At 55.0% G+C, this 18574-nt stretch overlaps 2 protein-coding genes across 5 annotated transcripts; both read left to right on the plus strand.

The window, feature by feature from the left end:
• The first annotated feature begins 1234 nt into the window (after positions 1-1234).
• On the plus strand, positions 1235-10628 carry RBM42 (RNA binding motif protein 42). 3 transcript variants are annotated; one of them, XM_054462087.2, is made up of 10 exons: positions 1254-2210; positions 2449-2602; positions 4072-4156; positions 4263-4337; positions 5897-5962; positions 6038-6213; positions 6654-6992; positions 7220-7337; positions 10110-10304; positions 10385-10628. In XM_054462087.2, exons 1-10 carry the CDS (start codon positions 2083-2085, stop codon positions 10495-10497), a joined length of 1449 nt encoding a protein of 482 aa, XP_054318062.2. In that variant the 5' UTR covers positions 1254-2082; the 3' UTR covers positions 10498-10628. The 3 variants fall into 3 exon arrangements, with proteins under 3 accessions (XP_054318063.2, XP_054318062.2, XP_063513617.1); XM_063657547.1 differs by having other exon boundaries at positions 6059-6213; XM_054462088.2 differs by lacking the exon at positions 5897-5962 and having other exon boundaries at positions 1235-2210; positions 6059-6213.
• Positions 10629-14367: 3739 nt separating this feature from the next.
• Positions 14368-17732, plus strand: ETV2 (ETS variant transcription factor 2). 2 transcript variants are annotated; one of them, XM_054462168.2, is made up of 7 exons: positions 14389-14992; positions 15270-15365; positions 15450-15533; positions 15801-15881; positions 16110-16589; positions 17095-17207; positions 17513-17732. In XM_054462168.2, exons 2-7 carry the CDS (start codon positions 15296-15298, stop codon positions 17711-17713), a joined length of 1029 nt encoding a protein of 342 aa, XP_054318143.2. In that variant the 5' UTR covers positions 14389-14992; positions 15270-15295; the 3' UTR covers positions 17714-17732. The 2 variants fall into 2 exon arrangements, with proteins under 2 accessions (XP_054318142.2, XP_054318143.2); XM_054462167.2 differs by having other exon boundaries at positions 14368-14992; positions 15270-15533.
• Positions 17733-18574: the final 842 nt, after the last annotated feature.

Genomic DNA, 18574 nt, shown 5'->3' on the forward strand with positions numbered 1-18574 from the left:
GAGTGCAGTGACGCGATCTCGGCTCACTGCAACCTCTGTCTCCCGGGTTCAAACAATTCTCCTGCCTCAGCCTCCCAAGTAGCTGGAATCACAGGCGCACGCCACCACGGCCGGCTAATTTTTGTATTTTTAGTAGAGACAGGGTTTCACCATGTTGGCCAGGCGGGTCTCAAACCCCTGACCTCAGGTGATCCGCCCACCTCGACCTCCCAGAGTGCTGGGATTATAGGTGTGAGCCACTGAGCCCAGCGTTAATTGTATTTTTTAAAAATGGTTCTTATCGGCCGGACGCGCTGGCTCACGCCTGTAATCCCAGCACTTTGGGAGGCCGAGGCGGGCGGATCACGAGGTCAGGAGATCGAGACCATCCTGGCTAACACGGTGAAACCCCGTCTCTACTAAAAACACAAAAAATTAGCCGGGCGTGGTAGCGGGCGCCTGTAGTCCCAGCTACTCGGGAGGCTGAGGCAGGAGAATGGCGTGAACCCGGGAGGTGGAGCTTGCAGTGAGCCGAGATCGCGCCACTGCACTCCAGCCTGGGCGACAGAGCAAGACTCCGTCTCAAAAAAAAAAAAAAAAAAAAAAATTTATATATATATATATATATATATAGTTCTTATCTGTTAAGGAGACATAATGGCGCATTTATGACTGAGTTGATGTCTGGAATTTGCTTTAACATACTCCAGCAAAAAAATATAAAAATAAGAAAAGTATAAGGCCATGCGCAGTGGCTCATGCCTGTAATCCCAGCACTCTGGGAGGCCAAGGCGAGTGGATCACTTGAGATCATAAGTTTGCGACCAACCTGGCCAACATGGTGAAACCCCGCCTCTACTAAAAATACAAAAATTAGCCGGGTGTGGTAGTACACACCTGTAATCCCAGCTACTAGGGAAGCTGAGGCAGGAGAATCCCTTGAGTCCAGGAGGTGGAGCTTGCAGTGAGCCGAGGTCACACTACTGCAATCCAGCCTGGGCGACAGAGCGAGACTCCGTCTCAAAAAAAAAAAAAAAAAAAAAAAAAAAAAAGAAGGTACTTTGTAACATTCTCCCCGCCCTTGAGAATGTACTTTGTACGCCTATCCCAAACCTGTAAGAACTAATGATAATCCCACCACCCTTTGTTGACTCCTTTTTCGGAGTCAGCCCGCCTGCACCCAGGTGAAATAAACAGCCTTGTTGCTCACACAAAGCCTGCTTGGTGGTCTCTTCACACGGACGCGCGTGACAAAGAAGTATAGACCAAGTGAAATCCAGAAGTGTTGAATAGGGTAGCGTTTGAGATGTACTTAAGAGTGCGTTATACTATTCCCCTTAATGTGCATGTTTGAAAATACTCAGAATAAAACACTTGTGAGAGCTACGGGAAAAAAAAAAAAAGGTCAACTGTGGCCCAAGAAAGGACAGGGACCAAGCCCACGGACGTGCTCCTCTGAGTTGCACTAGTCTCTGGGCCTTGGCTCCCACACTGAACAGCTCTCCTCTTTAAACGTCTTCAGCTGTCCTCCTCCAGGAAGCCGGGTCAGGCGCTTCCTCCCGGGCGTCTCCGGTCTTCGTGGGAACCACAGGTCAGGTGTCAACCTACTCCAGGATGGGGGCCCCCAGGGGCCAGCCAGGCCTCCCAGCCTTGCCTAACCCTGGGGTTGACACGGACTTTAGCGTCTTTTTAAACTTCCGGCGCGGGCTCTGCGGTGGCACAGGAGGGTCCTCCGAACTTTCTCTGTGATCTCAAAGGTCCAGATTCCACATTGGGGATGGGCCCAACTGACTTTGCTTCGCTCTCATTAGCCGGTGGTCCTCCAGGAAGGTGGGGCCGCCTCTCTGCTGTGCTCTCATAGGCCCAGGTTCTTGAGTTCGTGTGTCCTTCTCTCACTCTGATTGGTGTATATTCCCCCTGAGGGTGTGGCAAAATCTCATTGGCTCTCGCGCCCGAATGTATGACGTCATGCGCTAGCGGCCGTCGCTTTTGCTGGACGTCATCCTCGGGAGCCCACCCGTACGAAGGCAGAGAGTAGATGGCAGAACCCGCGGCGGCGGCTAAGCTGAGACAGTAGTAGCGGCCACAGCGACGACGGCAGCGATGGCTGGGGCGGGGCCAGCCCCGGGACTCCCGGGTGCAGGAGGACCCGTGGTCCCGGGTCCTGGCGCTGGCATCCCGGGCAAAAGCGGCGAGGAACGCTTGAAGGAAATGGAGGCGGAGATGGCCCTGTAAGGCCCGCGACAGAGAGTGATAAAAGTCGTCCCAGAGCCAGAGCCACCGAATCTCGGAGCCTCCAGGCCTCGATAGGCCGGAGATACGGCTCTAACATGGGGAAGTGGGACCTTCGGGATTGTGGGGGCGGGGATAGGGGAGAGGTTGGCAGGGGTGAGGGTCCCCTCGGGATATACCCACAGTTCCAAAATTGGTACGAGGTCCTGAGCGCTGATGTCTGTTCTACCCCTCCAGGTTTGAGCAGGAAGTTCTGGGGGCTCCAGTACCTGGAATCCCAACTGCTGTGCCTGCCGTGCCCACGGTCCCCACGGTCCCCACGGTAGAAGCGATGCAGGTCCCAGCGGCTCCTGTGATCCGCCCAATTATCGCGACCAACACATACCAGCAGGTACGGCTAAGCTAAGGCATATAAGTCAGGGAACACAATGCCTCGAACACAGTAGGTGTTTGTATACAGACAGCTGTTGACGTTTTGGCTTGTTGACTAATTAGCATGACAAATATTTTATACGCCAGGCACTGAGAACACAGTAATGACTGAGAGAGCCATTTCTGCCCTGTGGGAGCTTATATTCTAGAGCATGTTGTCCAGTAGAGCTTTCTGCAATGATGAGACTGTTCTGATATATTTAAAATTTATATTTAATAGTTCGTTATTCTCATTAGTCACATTTCAAGTGCTCAGTAGCCAACTATATATGACTAGTAGAGAAAGAGAGAGAAATTATTAAGATGAAAATAGGCTGGGCGCCGGACGCGGTGGCTCACATCTGTAATCCCAGCACTTTGGGAGGCCGAGGCGAGCAGATCACGAGGTCAAGAGATCCAGTCCATCCTGGCCAACATGGTGAAACCCCATCTCTACTAAAATTACAAAAATTAGCTGGGTGTGGTGGCATGCGCCTGTAGTCCCAGCTACTTGGGAGGCTGAGGCAGGAGAATCGCTTGAACCCGGGAAGCGGAGGTTGCAGTGAACCAAGATTGTGCCACTGCACTGGAGCCTGGTGACAAAGTGAGACTCCGTCTCAAAAAAAAAAAAAAAAAAAAAAAAAGCCCTGATGCAGGTGCATACCTGTTGTGTTGTTGTGTTCAAGGAACAGCAAGGAGACCAGTGACAGTGGAGTGAGCAAAGAGGAAAGTGGGAGGAGATAAGGACAGAGAGGTGAGGCCAAATCCTGTAGAGCCTTATGGTCATTTTAAGAACCCTGGCGGCCAGGCACGGTTGCTTGCACCTGTAATCCCAGCACTTTGGGAGGCCAAGGCGGGTAGATCACGAGGTCAGGAGTTCGAGACCAGCCTGGCCAACATGGTGAAACCCCGTCTCTATTAAAAATACAAAAATTAGCCGGGCGTGTTGGCGGGCACCTGTAATCCCAGCTACTCAGGAGGCTGAGGCAGGAAAATCACTTGAACCCTGGAGCTCGTGCCACTGCACTCCAGCCTGGACAACAGAGCGAGACTCCGTCTCAAAAAAAAAAAAAAAGAGAATAGACTGTAAGGGACAAGGGCGGAAGCCAGGAGATGGAGGAAGGGGCTAGTACAGTAATCTAGACAGGAGTTAATGGTGGCTTGGATGGAGGTTGTGCATGGGAGATGGGGAGGACAGGTTGGACACAGTTTCAGTCGGTGCTAAGTGCTGTGGGGAAGATGAAATAAGGTGGTGAGAGAAGCTGCTGCTCAGAGAGCCCTAGTGTGATCCCAAAAGCCTCCCTGAGAAGTGGCATTTTAGCTAAGACCTGAGATAGCCAGCCACATACAGAGCACAAAGCATGAAGCTCTTGGTCTCTTGGGGTGAGCTGGCCGCAGCAGATGGGGAATGCTGAGTCAGGCCCCTCACCCTGACCTCTTCCTCGACAGGTCCAGCAGACTCTGGAGGCCCGAGCAGCTGCTGCAGCCACAGTAGTTCCTCCCATGGTGGGTGGCCCTCCTTTTGTAGGCCCTGGTAAGTAAAGAGTGGCAAGGTGAGGGGGTTGGGCAATCAGGCAGGGTGGTAAAAATGTGTGCCCAGGACTCTCCTCCCACCATCCTTGCCTCTCCCCTCCCAACAGTTGGCTTTGGCCCTGGTGATCGGAGTCACCTGGACAGCCCAGAGGCTCGAGAAGCCATGTTCCTGCGGCGGGCAGGTGAGTCTGGGGCCAGGGACCCCCACATTTAATCAGGCACTCTTGTTTACATGACTTCAGCCTCTTGCCTAAATCCTTGCTCTAAATTACCCTTTGCATTTGATCCCAACTTGATGTTGTCATCCTAAAGCACAAACCTGATCATGCCCTTTCTGATGATGTCAATTTTGTTTTAACCTGATCATTGCAAACCAACCCTCCTGCTGTCAGTCCTAATTCCCAGTTGCCACAGCACTTAACACCTCATAACAAGCTATATAATTTCTTATTTACTATGGCTATCATCTTTTGCATCCTCTAAAATAAAAGCTCCATGAGGGGCAAAAGTCTCAGTATCTGCCACATAGGAAGTATTATGTATTGTCTGTTGATGGGATGAACAGACTGTCGAGACAAGCGCCAGGCTTTTCCCCTGGCAGTCACAACCCTACATGACCTTGCTTCTTGCAGGGAGAGATCCCCAGCAGCCCGAACATTTCTGGGATGTGCCAGCAGTGCTTTTGTTAAGGTCCCTTCTCTCCCTGCTTACTGTCACCCAGCTGTAATCTTCCAGCCATCCTTCCCCCCAGGCCATTTTCTACATTCCACCTTTTGTTCTTCAGGTAACCTTTACTCACACTGTCAATTTGTAGGACATTACTTCCTTATATGTATGAAAAGGATGTGTGTTCTTATTTGGATGTAAAATTCTGGTATAATCTCCGTTAAACCAAACGTGCTACTTATGTTACTAAATCCTGTAATACTTGTTAATCTGATGATCTCTGAGAAGTTGTAATGTCTCTTACTTTTTAGTATGGTTTTGATCAAAATGCAAATCTGACCTACTCCCCCTGCCCAGCTTCCAACCCTGCTGTGGCTCCCCAGTGCCTTCAGGAGGACACCCATGGCTCAGCCAAGAATGCTGTGCTTTAAAAACAAAAAAGCTCTACTGGGGTGCCTGCTGGCTGCTCAGCCCTTCTCATGACACTCTCTAAGCCCCACTGCTTCTATTACAGTTACACTGAACTGAAAAGGGAAAGGTTTTGCTTATAAATATTCTCCCTGCCAATAATATTCCCACTCACCCTTTGCCTAACACTTCATTGCCCCTCGGGTCTCAGCTCACAGGTCCCTTTCTCCAGGAAGCCTTCCCTGGGCCTGGCTGGGTCAGAGGGCTCCCATCTCTTAGCACTGATCCTGCTGCCTGGGCTTCCCTCCTTCCAGCCCTGGTCCCCATTGGCTCTCCTTCTCTAGTGATGTCTCCATTCCCTCCTCCTCTGGACCAGGAGCTCCCTGAGAACCCTGGGTCTGTTGGTGTGTCCCCAGCATTGCCTGCCACAGGGCTGAGCCAGAGGAGCTTCTCAGTGGTAAATTTTCATGGAATGAACCAGGGGAGAGGCCCCCACATCTCCAGGAGGGCTCCCCAGACTCTGCTCCAGGATTTCTTGGATGCTGAGAGTGCACACACACACACACACACACACACACACACACACACACGCATACGCATGCACACACACCTTGTCCCAAGTGCCCCTGTCCCCCATGACACACACCCCCATCTCTCTCTCCCACAGCTGTGGCCCCCCAGAGGGCCCCTATCCTGCGTCCAGCCTTCGTCCCCCACGTGCTACAGAGAGCAGGTGAGGGGCCAGGGTCATCATCCCTGCCACATAACTCCCCCCAGGCCCTGGAACTCCCCACTAACACCCTGACAGATTCCGCTCTCTCCTCTGCAGCAGCCGGCCCCCGCCCTATGGCCCTACGGCCCCCTCACCAGGCCCTCGTGGGCCCCCCTCTGCCTGGGCCCCCTGGACCACCCATGATGCTGCCACCAATGGCTCGGGCTCCAGGGCCCCCGCTGGGCTCCATGGCTGCGCTGAGGCCCCCTCTGGTGAGTGTGGACAGGGAACTAATGGTCAGACGTGCGGTGGACAGGGAGACCATCCATCCTGGCCCAATGGGCTATGTCTGAGTTGGCCTCTCTCCTGACTTTTTGTTTCTCTACCTTCTCACTCTGCATTTGTCTCTGCCTCTTTCTGCATCTTTCTGTGGCAAAATCTTTTCTCTCCTTTTGTGAAGGGAGTACAGAGAGAAACACATGCTATTGGAATATTTCTCTTTTGATTGTTCCTGATGTTCTTGTCTGTGGCTGTTTGTCTCTCTCTGCCTATGTTTCTCCTTCTCTGTGTTTGGCTGGCTGGAGACTCTCTGCCTGGGTGTCTCTTGGCTGCTCTCTGGCCCCCAGGCCCTTTCTTTGTTGGATGGAATGGGGATGACAGTAAAATCTGAGCCTGTGAGCCGGCCCCCCTCATGTTCTCCTCTTACCCACAGGAAGAGCCAGCAGCACCCCGAGAGCTGGGCCTAGGCCTGGGGTTGGGCCTGAAAGAGAAGGAAGAGGCAGTGGTGGCGGCAGCGGCGGCGGCTGGGCTGGAGGAGGCCAGCGCGGCTGTGGCCGTGGGGGCAGGAGGTGCCCCAGCTGGCCCTGCAGTCATTGGGCCCAGCCTGCCGCTGGCCCTGGCCATGCCATTGCCCGAGCCTGAGCCCCTGCCCCTCCCGCTGGAGGTCGTCCGCGGCCTTCTGCCCCCGCTGCGCATTCCTGAACTCCTGTCCCTGCGTCCTCGGCCCCGGCCCCCTCGGCCAGAGCCACCCCCAGGCCTCATGGCTCTTGAGGTAAGCAGGGAGCCTAGCGGTGAGGGGACAGAGGGGATGGGGGGCAGACAGGGGCCCAGAAACTTCTACACAGACAGACTGGACAGCAGGAGGACCCGGGGGAGGGAGGCGGACACATGTCCAGAAGCACATCCAGCCCTTACTGTGGTGGCAGGAGGGCTGGGGACCAAAGGACAGTGGGAGACCCCAATACCAAGCCCTTTGCACCTCTCCCCTTTCCTCTGCAGGTCCCAGAGCCCCTGGGTGAAGACAAGAAGAAGGGGAAGCCAGAGAAATTGAAACGGTGCATTCGCACAGCGGCAGGGAGCAGCTGGGAGGACCCCAGCCTGCTGGAGTGGGATGCAGGTAAGCTGCTGAAGCTGGAGGTCAGGTGTGGCTCGGCCAAGGTCAGATCAGGCTGCTGTCCTTGGGCTGCAGACTGGGAGGGTGGACCCTCTCAGTAGAGTGGGCGCTGTTGTTAGCCCACCTTGGGGAGGGGAGGCTATGGCTCAGGGGCTGGTTCCTCACCTAGCCATGGGCCGGAGCTTGGTGGAGGTGACGGGGACATGGGGCTTTGTAGCCCGTTTTACTCATGAGGTGCCTAGCTTCAGAGAGCATTCTTTTTTTTCCCAACTCTTAGGAAAAAAAAAATTTTTTTTTTTTTATGAGACGGAGTCTCACTCTGTTGCCCAGGCTGGAGTGCAGTGGCGCGATCTTGGCTCACTGCAGCCTCCGCCCCCCAGGTTCAAGTGATTCTCCTGCCTCAGCCTCCCAAAGTGCTGGGATTACTGGCATGAGCCACTGCGCCCGGCCGGGAAAAATTTTAAACACAGAATGGCACAGTAAACAGCCATCTACCCACCACCTAGATTCTGCAGTTAACATTTTGCTGTGTTCACTTTTTTCCTCTTTGTGTATGTATATGGTTTCTTTGTTTTTAGCTCAGTCATTTGAAGCAAGTTATAAGTGAAGTAATCACTTCTAAATATCTCAGTATTTATCTCCTAAGAGATATTTTGGCCAGGCACGGTGGCTCACGCCTGTAATCCCAGCACTTTGGGAGGCGAAAGCAGGCAGATCACTTGAGGTCAGGAGTTCAAGATCAGCCTGGCCAACATGGTGAAACCCCGTCTCTACCAAAAATACAAAAAAATTAGCCAGGCGTGGTGGGAGGCACCTATAATCCCAGCTACTCGGTTGGCTGAGACAGGAGTATCGCCTGAATCCAGGAGGCAGAGGTTGCAGTGAGCCGAGATCAGGCCACTGCACTCCAGCCTGGCAACAGAACGAGATTCCATCTCAAAAAAAAAAAGAAAAGAAAAGAGATACTTTTTGCATATCATAATACTATTATCAAGTCTAAGAACATTAACTAATTCGGTATCTTCTTTTCAGTTTATATTCGTATTTCCCTAGGTGTCCCAAAACTCTGTTAGAACTATTAATGTTTTTGCCCTGAACCAGCGTGCATGCAGTTTTATATCCCTCAATTACATCTTTTTTTTTTTTTTTTTTTTTTGAGATGGAGTCTCGCTCTGTCGCCCAGGCTGGAGTGCAGTGGCACAATCTCGGCGGCTCACTGCAACCTCCACCTGCCGGGGTCAAGTAATTCTCTTGCCCCAGCCTCCCAAGTAGCTGGGACTACAGGCGCGCATCACCATGCTTGGCTAATTTTTTGTATTTTTAGTAGAGATGGGGTTTCACCATGCTGGCCAGGCTGGTCTCGAACTCCTGACCTCGTGATCCGCCCGCCTCAGCCTTCCAAAGTGCTGGGATTACAGGCGTGAGCCACCATGCCCAGCCTTGATTGTATCTTAATAAGAACGGTCTCTTTCCTACCTCTTTGTTTTGTATATATTTTTTGAAGTGTCCAGGGCAGTTGTCGTGTATGAGGTCCCACCTTCTGAGTTTGTCCAGTTGTTTGCTCCTGGCATCACCTAACTTGTGCTTAGAGTGTCCCATATCACAGACGCCATGGGGCAGCCGTGCAATGGCTGAGGAAGGAGATGGACCCCTCCTGCCTCAGTGTTTGACTTCCGCCCCCTCTCCTGGGACCGTCTACCTGGCCCAGAGAAGACCCTAGCTCTGTGACCTTGGGCAAGTCACTTAGCCTGGTTTGGTTTTGTTTCTTCTTCTTTTTTTTTTTTTTTTCTTTTTTTTGAGACAGAGTCTTGCACTGTCACCCAGGTTGGAGTGCAGTGGTGTAATCTTGGCTCACTGCAGCCTCTGCCTCCTGGGTTGAAGCAATTCTTCCACCTCAGCCTTCCAAATAGCTGGGATTACAGGCACCCACCACACCCAGCTAATTTTTGTATTTTTTAGTAGAGATGGAGTTTCACCATGTTGGTCAGGCTGGTCTTGAACTCTTGAGCTCAAGTCATCCACCTGCCTCAGCCTCCCAAAGTGCTGGGATCACAGGCATGAGCCACTGTGCTTGGCTCACTTAGCCTTTTAAGCCTCATCTTCCTCATCCCCTCCCTTGTGGGGACAGGGATTCATTGGGACAGAGCATGTTCAGTGGAAGCACAGGCCCAACTCAGAGGCAGCATGAGAATGTCAGCTGGGTGCAGCCATGGCGAAGGAGCAGGCAGCATGTCCAGGTCTCAAGGGGGAGTTAGGGCAGGCCTTGCTAAGGAAACAGGGCTGAGGAAAGATGAAGCCCATCTTCCTGAGGTGCCATGATGGGCAGCCAGTGGGTGACAGGGGTCCAGGGGACCAAGGGACACCAAGGCTCAGAGGAAAGGCCAGGGCTAGGGCAGAGTTAGGGGTGTTACTACGGGAATGAGCGAGGTGGCCCTGGGGTGGGGAGGGCAGTGCAGTTCAAGGTTAAAAGTAAGGACTGGAGCCAGATGCCTGAGCTCTTGTCTTAGCTCTGCTGCTTCCTGCTTGTGTCACTTTGGGCAGTGACTTCACCTCTCTGTGCCTCAGTGTAAAAGCACGGTTGGGAGTGCCAGAAATGGAAACACTCCTCCAGGTGCCAGCAGAGCTCCTGGCGCAGGGTCAGTAGGTGTTGACCATTATTACTAAGAGGTCCCTAGGCAGAGACTAGATACCTCCGAAAAGGTGGGGTCGTTCAGACAAGGTAGACACTGGGCAAGGCCTCTGCATCCTCTGACGTCATCTCTCCCCCATCCCCAGATGACTTCCGGATCTTCTGTGGGGATCTGGGCAATGAGGTGAATGATGACATCTTGGCACGCGCCTTCAGCCGCTTCCCATCCTTCCTTAAGGCCAAGGTGATCCGTGACAAGCGCACAGGCAAGACCAAGGGCTACGGCTTTGTCAGCTTCAAGGACCCCAGCGACTACGTGCGCGCCATGCGTGAGATGAATGGTGGGTGCAGCCTCCCCTGGAAACTGCAGGCGCTGGCCTAAGCCTGACCCGAGCCTGCCTTGAACCCTCTGTCTCCACAGGGAAGTATGTGGGCTCGCGCCCCATCAAGCTTCGCAAGAGCATGTGGAAGGACCGGAATCTGGACGTGGTCCGCAAGAAGCAGAAGGAAAAGAAGAAGCTGGGCCTGAGATAGGGTCTGTGGCCAGGCACCCGCTCCCACCTGGCCGGGCGCTGGCTCCTCCCTCAGTTCTCTTTGGAAAACCCCCAGCTGTCCACCCATCCCTTGCCCCAAAACCAGTTTCAATAAATTTACGTTCATTTCCACCCCTGGCTGGGCATGGAAGCACGCTGTGGGGAGCAGGGCTTGGCTTCCCCACACCTGGAAATGGCAGGGAGCCTTGAGAGTTTACCCAGGCAAACACCCAGGCGGGGGCTTCTGAGCCCTTCCTGTGTACCCATTCCCTCTTCAAACTTCTTCCACACATGCTGAGTGTTGCTTATTCCAGAGGAGAAAGGGGGGCCAATGGCAAGGGTGAAGCCAAGCTGAGGCCCACCCCTGTGTCCTGGCTACTTCCTGTGTTCTCAGCACCAAGGTAGGAGATCTAGGCCCTTCCCTTCTGGAGCTCACAGCCTTCTAGGCCCTCTTCCATCCAGCAGACTCTCACCAAGGGTCTGAACAGTGCTTGAGGACCCAATGGTGACTAAAAGTCCTGGGCCCTGCACCCTTAGATCTCAAGGTCCAGTGGCAGAAAATAGGCCCAGTGCCCTGACAGTAAGAGCCCAGAGTGGTCAGGGCAAGATGGGGGCACCCAGGGTGCTGACCTGTGGGTGAGGGGGCCCTTCCTGAAGGAACTGTCCACCCCCAAGTCTCCTCTGGGGCTTTCCAGCTTCTCCAGTCTGCCACACCCAGCCAGCTCACCGTGCTCTTAAGTCTCGGTGGGCACCTCTATCTCTGTCTCTGTGGGTACCCCTCCATTTCTTGTCTCTAAGCTTCTATATCCCTGTTGGTCTCTGTTCTCTCCCTTGGAGCTGGGAAATGAAAAAGGAGGAGAGACCCACAGATGGAGAGAGAGAACAGAGACTTGGGGTCTGTTCCCCTCTTTTCCCAGCTCCAAGCTGGCCTCTGCCTGTCTGAAGAGGTGTCTGTGCAGGGCCTTGAATGCCAGGCTGAGAACTTAAGCTTTACGCAGAAGGCAGCAGCAGCAAGCCCCAAAAAGCTGAGAAAATTCAAGCAGCAGCAAGGTCCTGGGCAGCACAGATGTGCGCTGTAGAAAGGGCCCTGTGACCGGCTGGGTGTGGTGGCGCATGCCTGTAATCCCAGCACTTTGGGAGGCAGGTGGATCACTTGAGGTCACGAGTTTGAGACCAGCCTGGCCAACATAGTGAAACCCTGACCCTACTGAAAAATACAAAAATCAGTTGGGTGTGGTGGCGGGCACATGTAGTCCCAGCTACTTGGGAGGGCTGAGGCAGGAGAATCGCTTGAACCTGGTAAAAGGAGGTTGCAGTGAGCTGAGATCGCGCCACTGCACTCCAGCCTTAGTGACAGAGTGAGATTCTGTCTCAAAAACAAACAAAAATGCCCTGCGACCACCACTGTGGCTGGAAGTCCGGAAGAAGGCTGGGGCAGGGACCGGGCCAGAGGAGGGAGATGGCAGGGTTTGATTATGGGGAGGAGTGGAGGGTCTCCCAGGGACACAACCATCAGAACCCTCCATTAGGAGGGAGCAGGTTGGGCAGGATTTTGTGGGGCATAAGTCAGGGGATGGACAATACCAAGGCCTCTCAGGGACCGAGGTCCCCCAGGAGAGGTGTCGAATTTCTCCTGTTCCTGTCTTCCCCGCCTTACTGCCCCCTCTCTTGACGTCACATTTTCCAGTCTGGTCAGAGGGTGAGAGCCTCCCTCCCTGGCAGGAAGTGCCCTTTAGCCCCCTGCCACCTGGGCCAGACCACCCAGCCCCAGGATCCTCAAAGCCCCTTCCCCCCATCACTAGTCTTTTCTACCCCTGACCCCCCTTGTACTGACAGCAAGCATAGGGGCACGGGAGGAGATGGGAAGAGAGGATGGCTCCAGAAAGGACACTTGCAAATGCATGTGATTCTCACTTCCGAGTGGGAGCAGAACAGTAGGTACAGGTGGACATGCAGAGTGGGGTAACAGGCACTGCAGACTCCAAAAGGTGGGAGCGTGGGGTAAGCTGAACAGTTACCAGTTGGGTACATTGCTCACTATTCGGGTGCACTAAAGGCCCAGGCCTCACCATGACATATATCCAGTAAGGAATCTGCACTTGTACCCCCTAAATGTTTATCTTTTTTTTAATGCGCACAAGTCTTCCTGAGAACAAGAAGAGACACACACAGAATGTGGCAAGCAGAGGTAGAGATGGCGCTGTGAGCAGGAGGCTCAGAGGCAGAGATGAGAACCATCAGAGACTGTGCAGTGGAAAGGGAGACAGGAAGAAAACCAAGAGACAGATGGAGACAGACAAGGAGATGAGATAGGAACACTCAAAGACAGATGGGGAGGGACAGAGATGTCAGAAGAGACTAGGTGACAAAGTCTCACTGGAGTCAGGCCTGTGGCAACAGAGACCCAGCTTTAGAGATGCCAACCTGAAGAAAGAAGGCAGAGAGACATGGAGAGACAGACAAGAGGCCAGCTTCAAGGACGGGAAGCCAGGACTTCCTTCAGGCCCCCGCGCTGGATGGATAGAGGGACCAGTGATGCTCCAGGGCTCTGTGGCTCACCCACACTGATTCCAATCCCAGTCCCACTCCCACCCCATGGGATCCTGATAAACTCCCTCAAGGAGCCCGGTTTACTTTCTGTAAAATGGAAGGAGGAGCAGTGCCACCCGCTCTCCAGAACGGCAAGTAGTTAATGATCAAGAGGCTGAGTTGGGGATTGGAAGATGCCTATATGCAAAAGTTATTTTTAATGGTAAATATTACATACTTATTAAAATACAGCAGGATGGGCTGGGCACGGTGGTGGCTCATGCTTCTAATTCCAGCACTAAGGCTAAGGCAGGTGGATCACTTGAGGTCAGGAGTTCAAGACCAGCCTGGCCAACATGGCAAAACCCCATCTCTACTAAAAATGCAAAAATTAGCCTAGGCATGGTGGCTCACGCCTGTAATCCCAGCTACTTGGAAGGCTGAGGCACCAGAATTGCTTGAACCCGGGAGGCAGAGGTTGCAGTGAGCTGAGATCGCACCACTGTACTCCAGCCTGGGCGACAGAGCGAGACTCCATCTCAAAAAAATATTTTATATGTATATAGGACACCCAGTTATTGAATTTTACATGAACAATTTTACAGTTTAGGTATGTCCTAAATATTTCATGTATGTATGTATATGTTACATGTATAGCTGCGTTTTTTTGTTGTTGTTTTTTGCTGAATTATTTGAGCAAGTTACAGACTTTTTTTTTGTTTCTTTTTTTGAGATGAAGTTTCGCTCTTGTTCCCCAGGCTGGAGTGCAATGGCATAATCTTGGCTCACTGCAACCTCCATCTCCCGGGTTCAAGCAATTCTCCTGCCTCAGCCTCCCAAGTAGCTGGGATTACAACCACCCGCCACCACGCCCGGCTAATTTTTTGTATTTTTAGTAGAGACGGGGTTTCACCATGTTGGACAGGCTGATCTAGAACTCCTGACCTCAGATGATCCACCTGCCTCAGCCTCCCAAAGTGCTGGGATTACAGGTGTGAGTCACCGCACCCAACCACAAGTTACAGATATTATAACATTTCATCTCTGAGTTCATTTCCTAAATGATATCTTTCATCCTGAATACCATTATCAAATCTAAGAAAATAATTCTATGATATTTCATATTCAGTTCATACTCCAATTTCCCCAATTGTCCTAAACTATTACAGCGCGGAAGGGCATGGGGTCTGGAGAAGGACAGCAGTGGGAGGATGCCTGCCTTACCTTCCCCCTTCATCAAATGAGAGTATGTATTGTACCTGCCTCATAGGAGGATTCAATGAAGGGGTATGGCACAGTTGGTTTCACAGAATGAGCCCTCATTTAATGTTGGCTGTTATTGCTACTATTGTTATTGTTGAAATTGTCGATGTCAATATTGTTATGATTGGCACTCCTGGGAAGCAGCCCCAGGACGCCCTCCCTACTGGGCCTGGTGGGGGATTGGGTCGGCCTTCACTCCAGCTCCACGCCCCCGCAGTTACTCTGCCGATTGTGACGTCAGCTGACGCTGGGGGCGGGTGGGGGAATCTGGCCGGAAATCCCTCTTCCTGTTGCAGATAAGCCCAGCTTAGCCCAGCTGACCCCAGACCCTCTCCCCTCACTCCCCCCATGTCGCAGGATCAAGACCCTGAGGCAGACAGCCTGTTCACCAAGCCCCCCGCCCTGCCCCCATCACCCCGTAAACTTCTCCCAGCCTCCGCCCTGCCCTCACCCAGCCCGCTGTTCCCCAAGCCTCGCTCCAAGCCCACGCCACCCCTGCAGCAGGGCAGCCCCAGAGGCCAGCACCTATCCCCGAGGCTGGGGTCGAGGCTCGGCCCCGCCCCTGCCCCTGCAACTTGAGCCTGGCTGCGACCCCTGTTCTGACGTCTCGGAAAATTCCCCCTTGCCCAAGCCCTTGGGGGAGGGGGTGCGTGGTATGAAATGGGGCTGAGACCCCCGGCTGGGGGCAGAGGAACCCGCCAGAGGTGAGCCATGAACTGAGGACTAGATGCCTGGGTGTCTGGGTTAGGAAGGACCTGGGGGACTAGACTCCCAAGAAGCCGGGGGCCTGGACTCCTGGGTCTGAGAGAGGAAGAGAGCTGGGGTCCCTCACTCCCAGGACCAAGACTTTAGGCTCCTGGGGAAGGAGGGAGCGGAGGCCTGGACTCCTGGCTCTGAGGGAAGCTAGGGCTGGGGCCCAGACTCCAGGGCCTCCAAGTGTCACCAGCTCACCCATTGCCATCTGGACTTTTCCCGACCCAGAACATTCAGAGGCCTTCATCGCATCCATGGACCTGTGGAACTGGGATGAGGCATCCCCACAGGAAGTGCCTCCAGGGAACAAGCTGGCAGGACTTGGTAGGCTGCCGAGGCTGCCACAACGTGTGTGGGGAGGGTGTCCAGGTGGGGCCTCTGCTGACCCTAACCCCTTATCGCCTGCAGAAGGAGCCAAATTAGGCTTCTATTTCCCTGATCTGGCACTCCAAGGGGACACGCCGACAGCGACAGCAGAGACATGCTGGAAAGGTGGCTGCGGGCTGGGACCCCTAAGTGCTGGAAAAGAAGCGGGGAGGCTGGGATCCTAGGGCAAAGGGAGGAGGGGGGCGTGCCTAGGCTCCTGGGACTGGGTGGGGAGGGGCCGCGTGCTTGACCCCCTGAGGGTGAAGGAAAAGGGGGCGCGGGGTGCTGAAATAGGGGCTGGGGGGCCATAACTCCCAGTCCCTGACAAGTAGAGACTAGAGAGTGGGTAGTTGAGGGGTCTCTTTCATTGCTCACACTCTTCCCTAAACTCAGGTACAAGCTCATCCCTGCCAAGCTTCCCACAGCTGGACTGGGGCTCCGCGTTACTGCACCCAGAAGTTCCATGGGGAGCGGGTGAGTGTGGGGAGAGGCGGTGGGAGGTGGGGACTGGGGTCCCGAGGCACCGGGGCTGGAGATGTAGACTCTCTGATCTTTGAGGACTGAGAACACCTGCGCCCTCAAGGTGGCATGACCTGGATCCGGGACAGCGGGGCCCCAAGTGCCAGGGCTGAGAGCTTAGACCCTAGAGTTTTTGAGGGGGCACCTGGGCTCCCCTCACTCGGGATCCGTTACTCCTCACAGAGCCCGACCCTCAGGCTCTTCCGTGGTCGGGGGACTGGACAGACGTGGCGTGCACAGCCTGGGACTCTTGGAGCGGCGCCTCGCAGACCCTGGGCCCCGCCCCTCCCGGCCCGGGCCCCATCCCCGCCGCCGGCTCCGAAGGCGCCGCGGGCCAGAACTGCGTCCCCGTGGCGGGAGGGGCCACCTCGTGGTCGCGCGCCCAGGCCGCCGGGAGCAACACCAGCTGGGACTGTTCTGTGGGCCCCGACGGCGTCACCTACTGGGGCAGTGGCCTGGGCGGGAAGCCGCGCACGGACTGTACCATTTCGTGGGGCGGGCCCGCGGGCCCGGACTGTACCACCTCCTGGAACCCGGGGCTGCGTGCGGATGGCACCACCTCTTTGAAGGGGTACCAGAGCTCAGCTCTCACCGTTTCCTCCGAACCGAGTCCGCAGTCGGACCGTGCCAGTTTGGCTCGATGCCCCAAAACTAACCACCGAGGTGAGAGGGCCGCAAAGACTGCGGGGAGGGCGAAGCTGGAGTCTTGAGCCGGGACCCAGGCACCAAAGGGGGCGGGGCCCGGGAGACTGACAGTGAGGGGGCGGGGCTTAGGGACCAGGGGCTCCAAGAAGCAGGGGCCGGTGGCCCGCACTCCAGGTCCTTGGGGAGGAGAGGGCTAAGACACCGGTAGTCTTATAGGGACCAACGGGATGAGGACCCAGGCTCCTGGGTTATATAAAACGAAAGCGATGAACGCCCAGATTCCTGGGTCTCCGAGATAGGGAGGCCAAACTCCTAAATCTCTGAGACTGGGGCCCTGGACGCTTCAGTCTCCAAGGCTGACTTTTGGGTCCCCTATATGGAGGGATCTGAACTCGTGGATCTCAGACAAGGGGGGGATCCGGATTCCTGGGTCCCGAGTTGGGAGGACCCGGACCTCTAGATCATTGAAGTAGTGTGATCTAGGGCCGGGAAGACTGAGTGTGCCCCTCCCTTCATCCCGCAGGTCCCATTCAGCTGTGGCAGTTCCTCCTGGAGCTGCTCCACGACGGGGCGCGTAGCAGCTGCATCCGTTGGACTGGCAACAGCCGCGAGTTCCAGCTGTGCGACCCCAAAGAGGTGGGGCAGCTCCCCTGCCCAGCCAAATCCTGCCCCTTCTCTTCTAGTTCAATTTAGCCCCGCCCAAGGGCTAGGTTCAATCGCTTAGCCCTCGGCCCCGCCCCTCACCGGCCCACTCGAGGCCCCGCCCAACCCTTCTCAAACCCAATCTCCCCCCTGGACTCCTGCCTCAACCAACCCAGTCTCCACCGGGCTCTGCGAGGCCTCGCCCAGGTCTGCACTGCACACCGCCCCCAGGCCCGGCCCGCCCCACTATCGCCAAGCCCCGCCCCTTCCCACTCCGACCGAGCGGGCCTCTGTCCTAGGTGGCTCGGCTGTGGGGCGAGCGCAAGAGAAAGCCGGGCATGAATTACGAGAAGCTGAGCCGGGGCCTTCGCTACTACTATCGCCGCGACATCGTGCGCAAGAGCGGGGGGCGAAAGTACACGTACCGCTTCGGGGGCCGCGTGCCCAGCCTAGCCTATCCGGACTGTGCGGGAGGCGGACGGGGAGCAGAGACACAATAAAAAGTCCCGGTCAAACCTCTTCGCGCGTGCTCCTCTGCTGCATTCTTCCCGCTGATACTGACTACACCAGCTAGGGAGCCTAAGTGTGCAGCTCCACATGTTGGAATTTGGCCTCCCCATCTCGGAGACCCAGGCGTCTGGGCCTTCATCTCTTTCCTCTCACATGATCCAGAGGCCTGGATCCTTGCTCGCTAAAAGCCTGCAGTGTCTTAGTCCTCTCCTCCCAGAAGACCCTGAAGTGCCGGCCACCAGCCCCAAGTCCCTTAAGCTCCCAGGTCCCTAAGCCCCGCCCCTCGTTGTGAGTTTCCCGGGTCCCGCCCCCTTAGGTCCCGCCTCTCGACTCCGCCTTCACTCCCTCCGCAGTCTTCGCGGACCTCCCTCCTCGGTGGTTAGTTTTGGGACGAGGAACCACCCACCTCCAGTGCTGGGCAATGATCAAAGGAGACCCAGACTCAGGGAGCATGCCATGTGCCCGCCCTGTGATGAGAGAGGCAAAGAAACTAAACCCAAAGCCCATAGGGCCTACTGTGTCCCTGCCCTGTGTCGGGATTTGTAAAGGAATCAGACCCAATCATGAGAGTATATCTGCTGTGTCCCCTTGAAGAGAAGACTCAGACCCTGAAAAGGGCTTACTGTGCTGTGTGTCCTCCCAGTGCAAGGGATCGTCAAAGAATTAAAACTAGTGCTTGCACCCCAACTCCACTCACTCTTTCCCCACTCCAAGCTGGAGGATACAGGACTCAGACCTACACTGTAAAGAGAGCCTATGCCATTCTGAGAGCCACTGAGCTCCTAAAGAGAGCCTGCTGTCTGGTCGTCCTGTGAGCGATGCTGGGGATACAGCAGGGACCAAGACAGCCC

Source organism: Pongo pygmaeus, chromosome 20 (genome assembly GCF_028885625.2).
Source record: "Pongo pygmaeus isolate AG05252 chromosome 20, NHGRI_mPonPyg2-v2.0_pri, whole genome shotgun sequence".
In the NCBI taxonomy this organism is placed as follows: domain Eukaryota; kingdom Metazoa; phylum Chordata; class Mammalia; order Primates; family Hominidae; genus Pongo; species Pongo pygmaeus.

Coding starts and splice junctions, on each gene's coding strand:
- ETV2 (XM_054462167.2), top strand. CDS start 15,296: ATGGACCTGTGGAACTGGGATGAGGCATCCCCACAGGAAGTGCCTCCA. Junction 15,882..16,109: donor AGAAGTTCCATGGGGAGCGG/GTGAGTGTGGGG, acceptor TACTCCTCACAG/AGCCCGACCCTCAGGCTCTT. Junction 17,208..17,512: donor AGCTGTGCGACCCCAAAGAG/GTGGGGCAGCTC, acceptor CCTCTGTCCTAG/GTGGCTCGGCTGTGGGGCGA.
- RBM42 (XM_054462087.2), top strand. CDS start 2,083: ATGGCTGGGGCGGGGCCAGCCCCGGGACTCCCGGGTGCAGGAGGACCC. Junction 4,157..4,262: donor CCCTCCTTTTGTAGGCCCTG/GTAAGTAAAGAG, acceptor CCCTCCCAACAG/TTGGCTTTGGCCCTGGTGAT. Junction 5,963..6,037: donor CCACGTGCTACAGAGAGCAG/GTGAGGGGCCAG, acceptor ACACCCTGACAG/ATTCCGCTCTCTCCTCTGCA.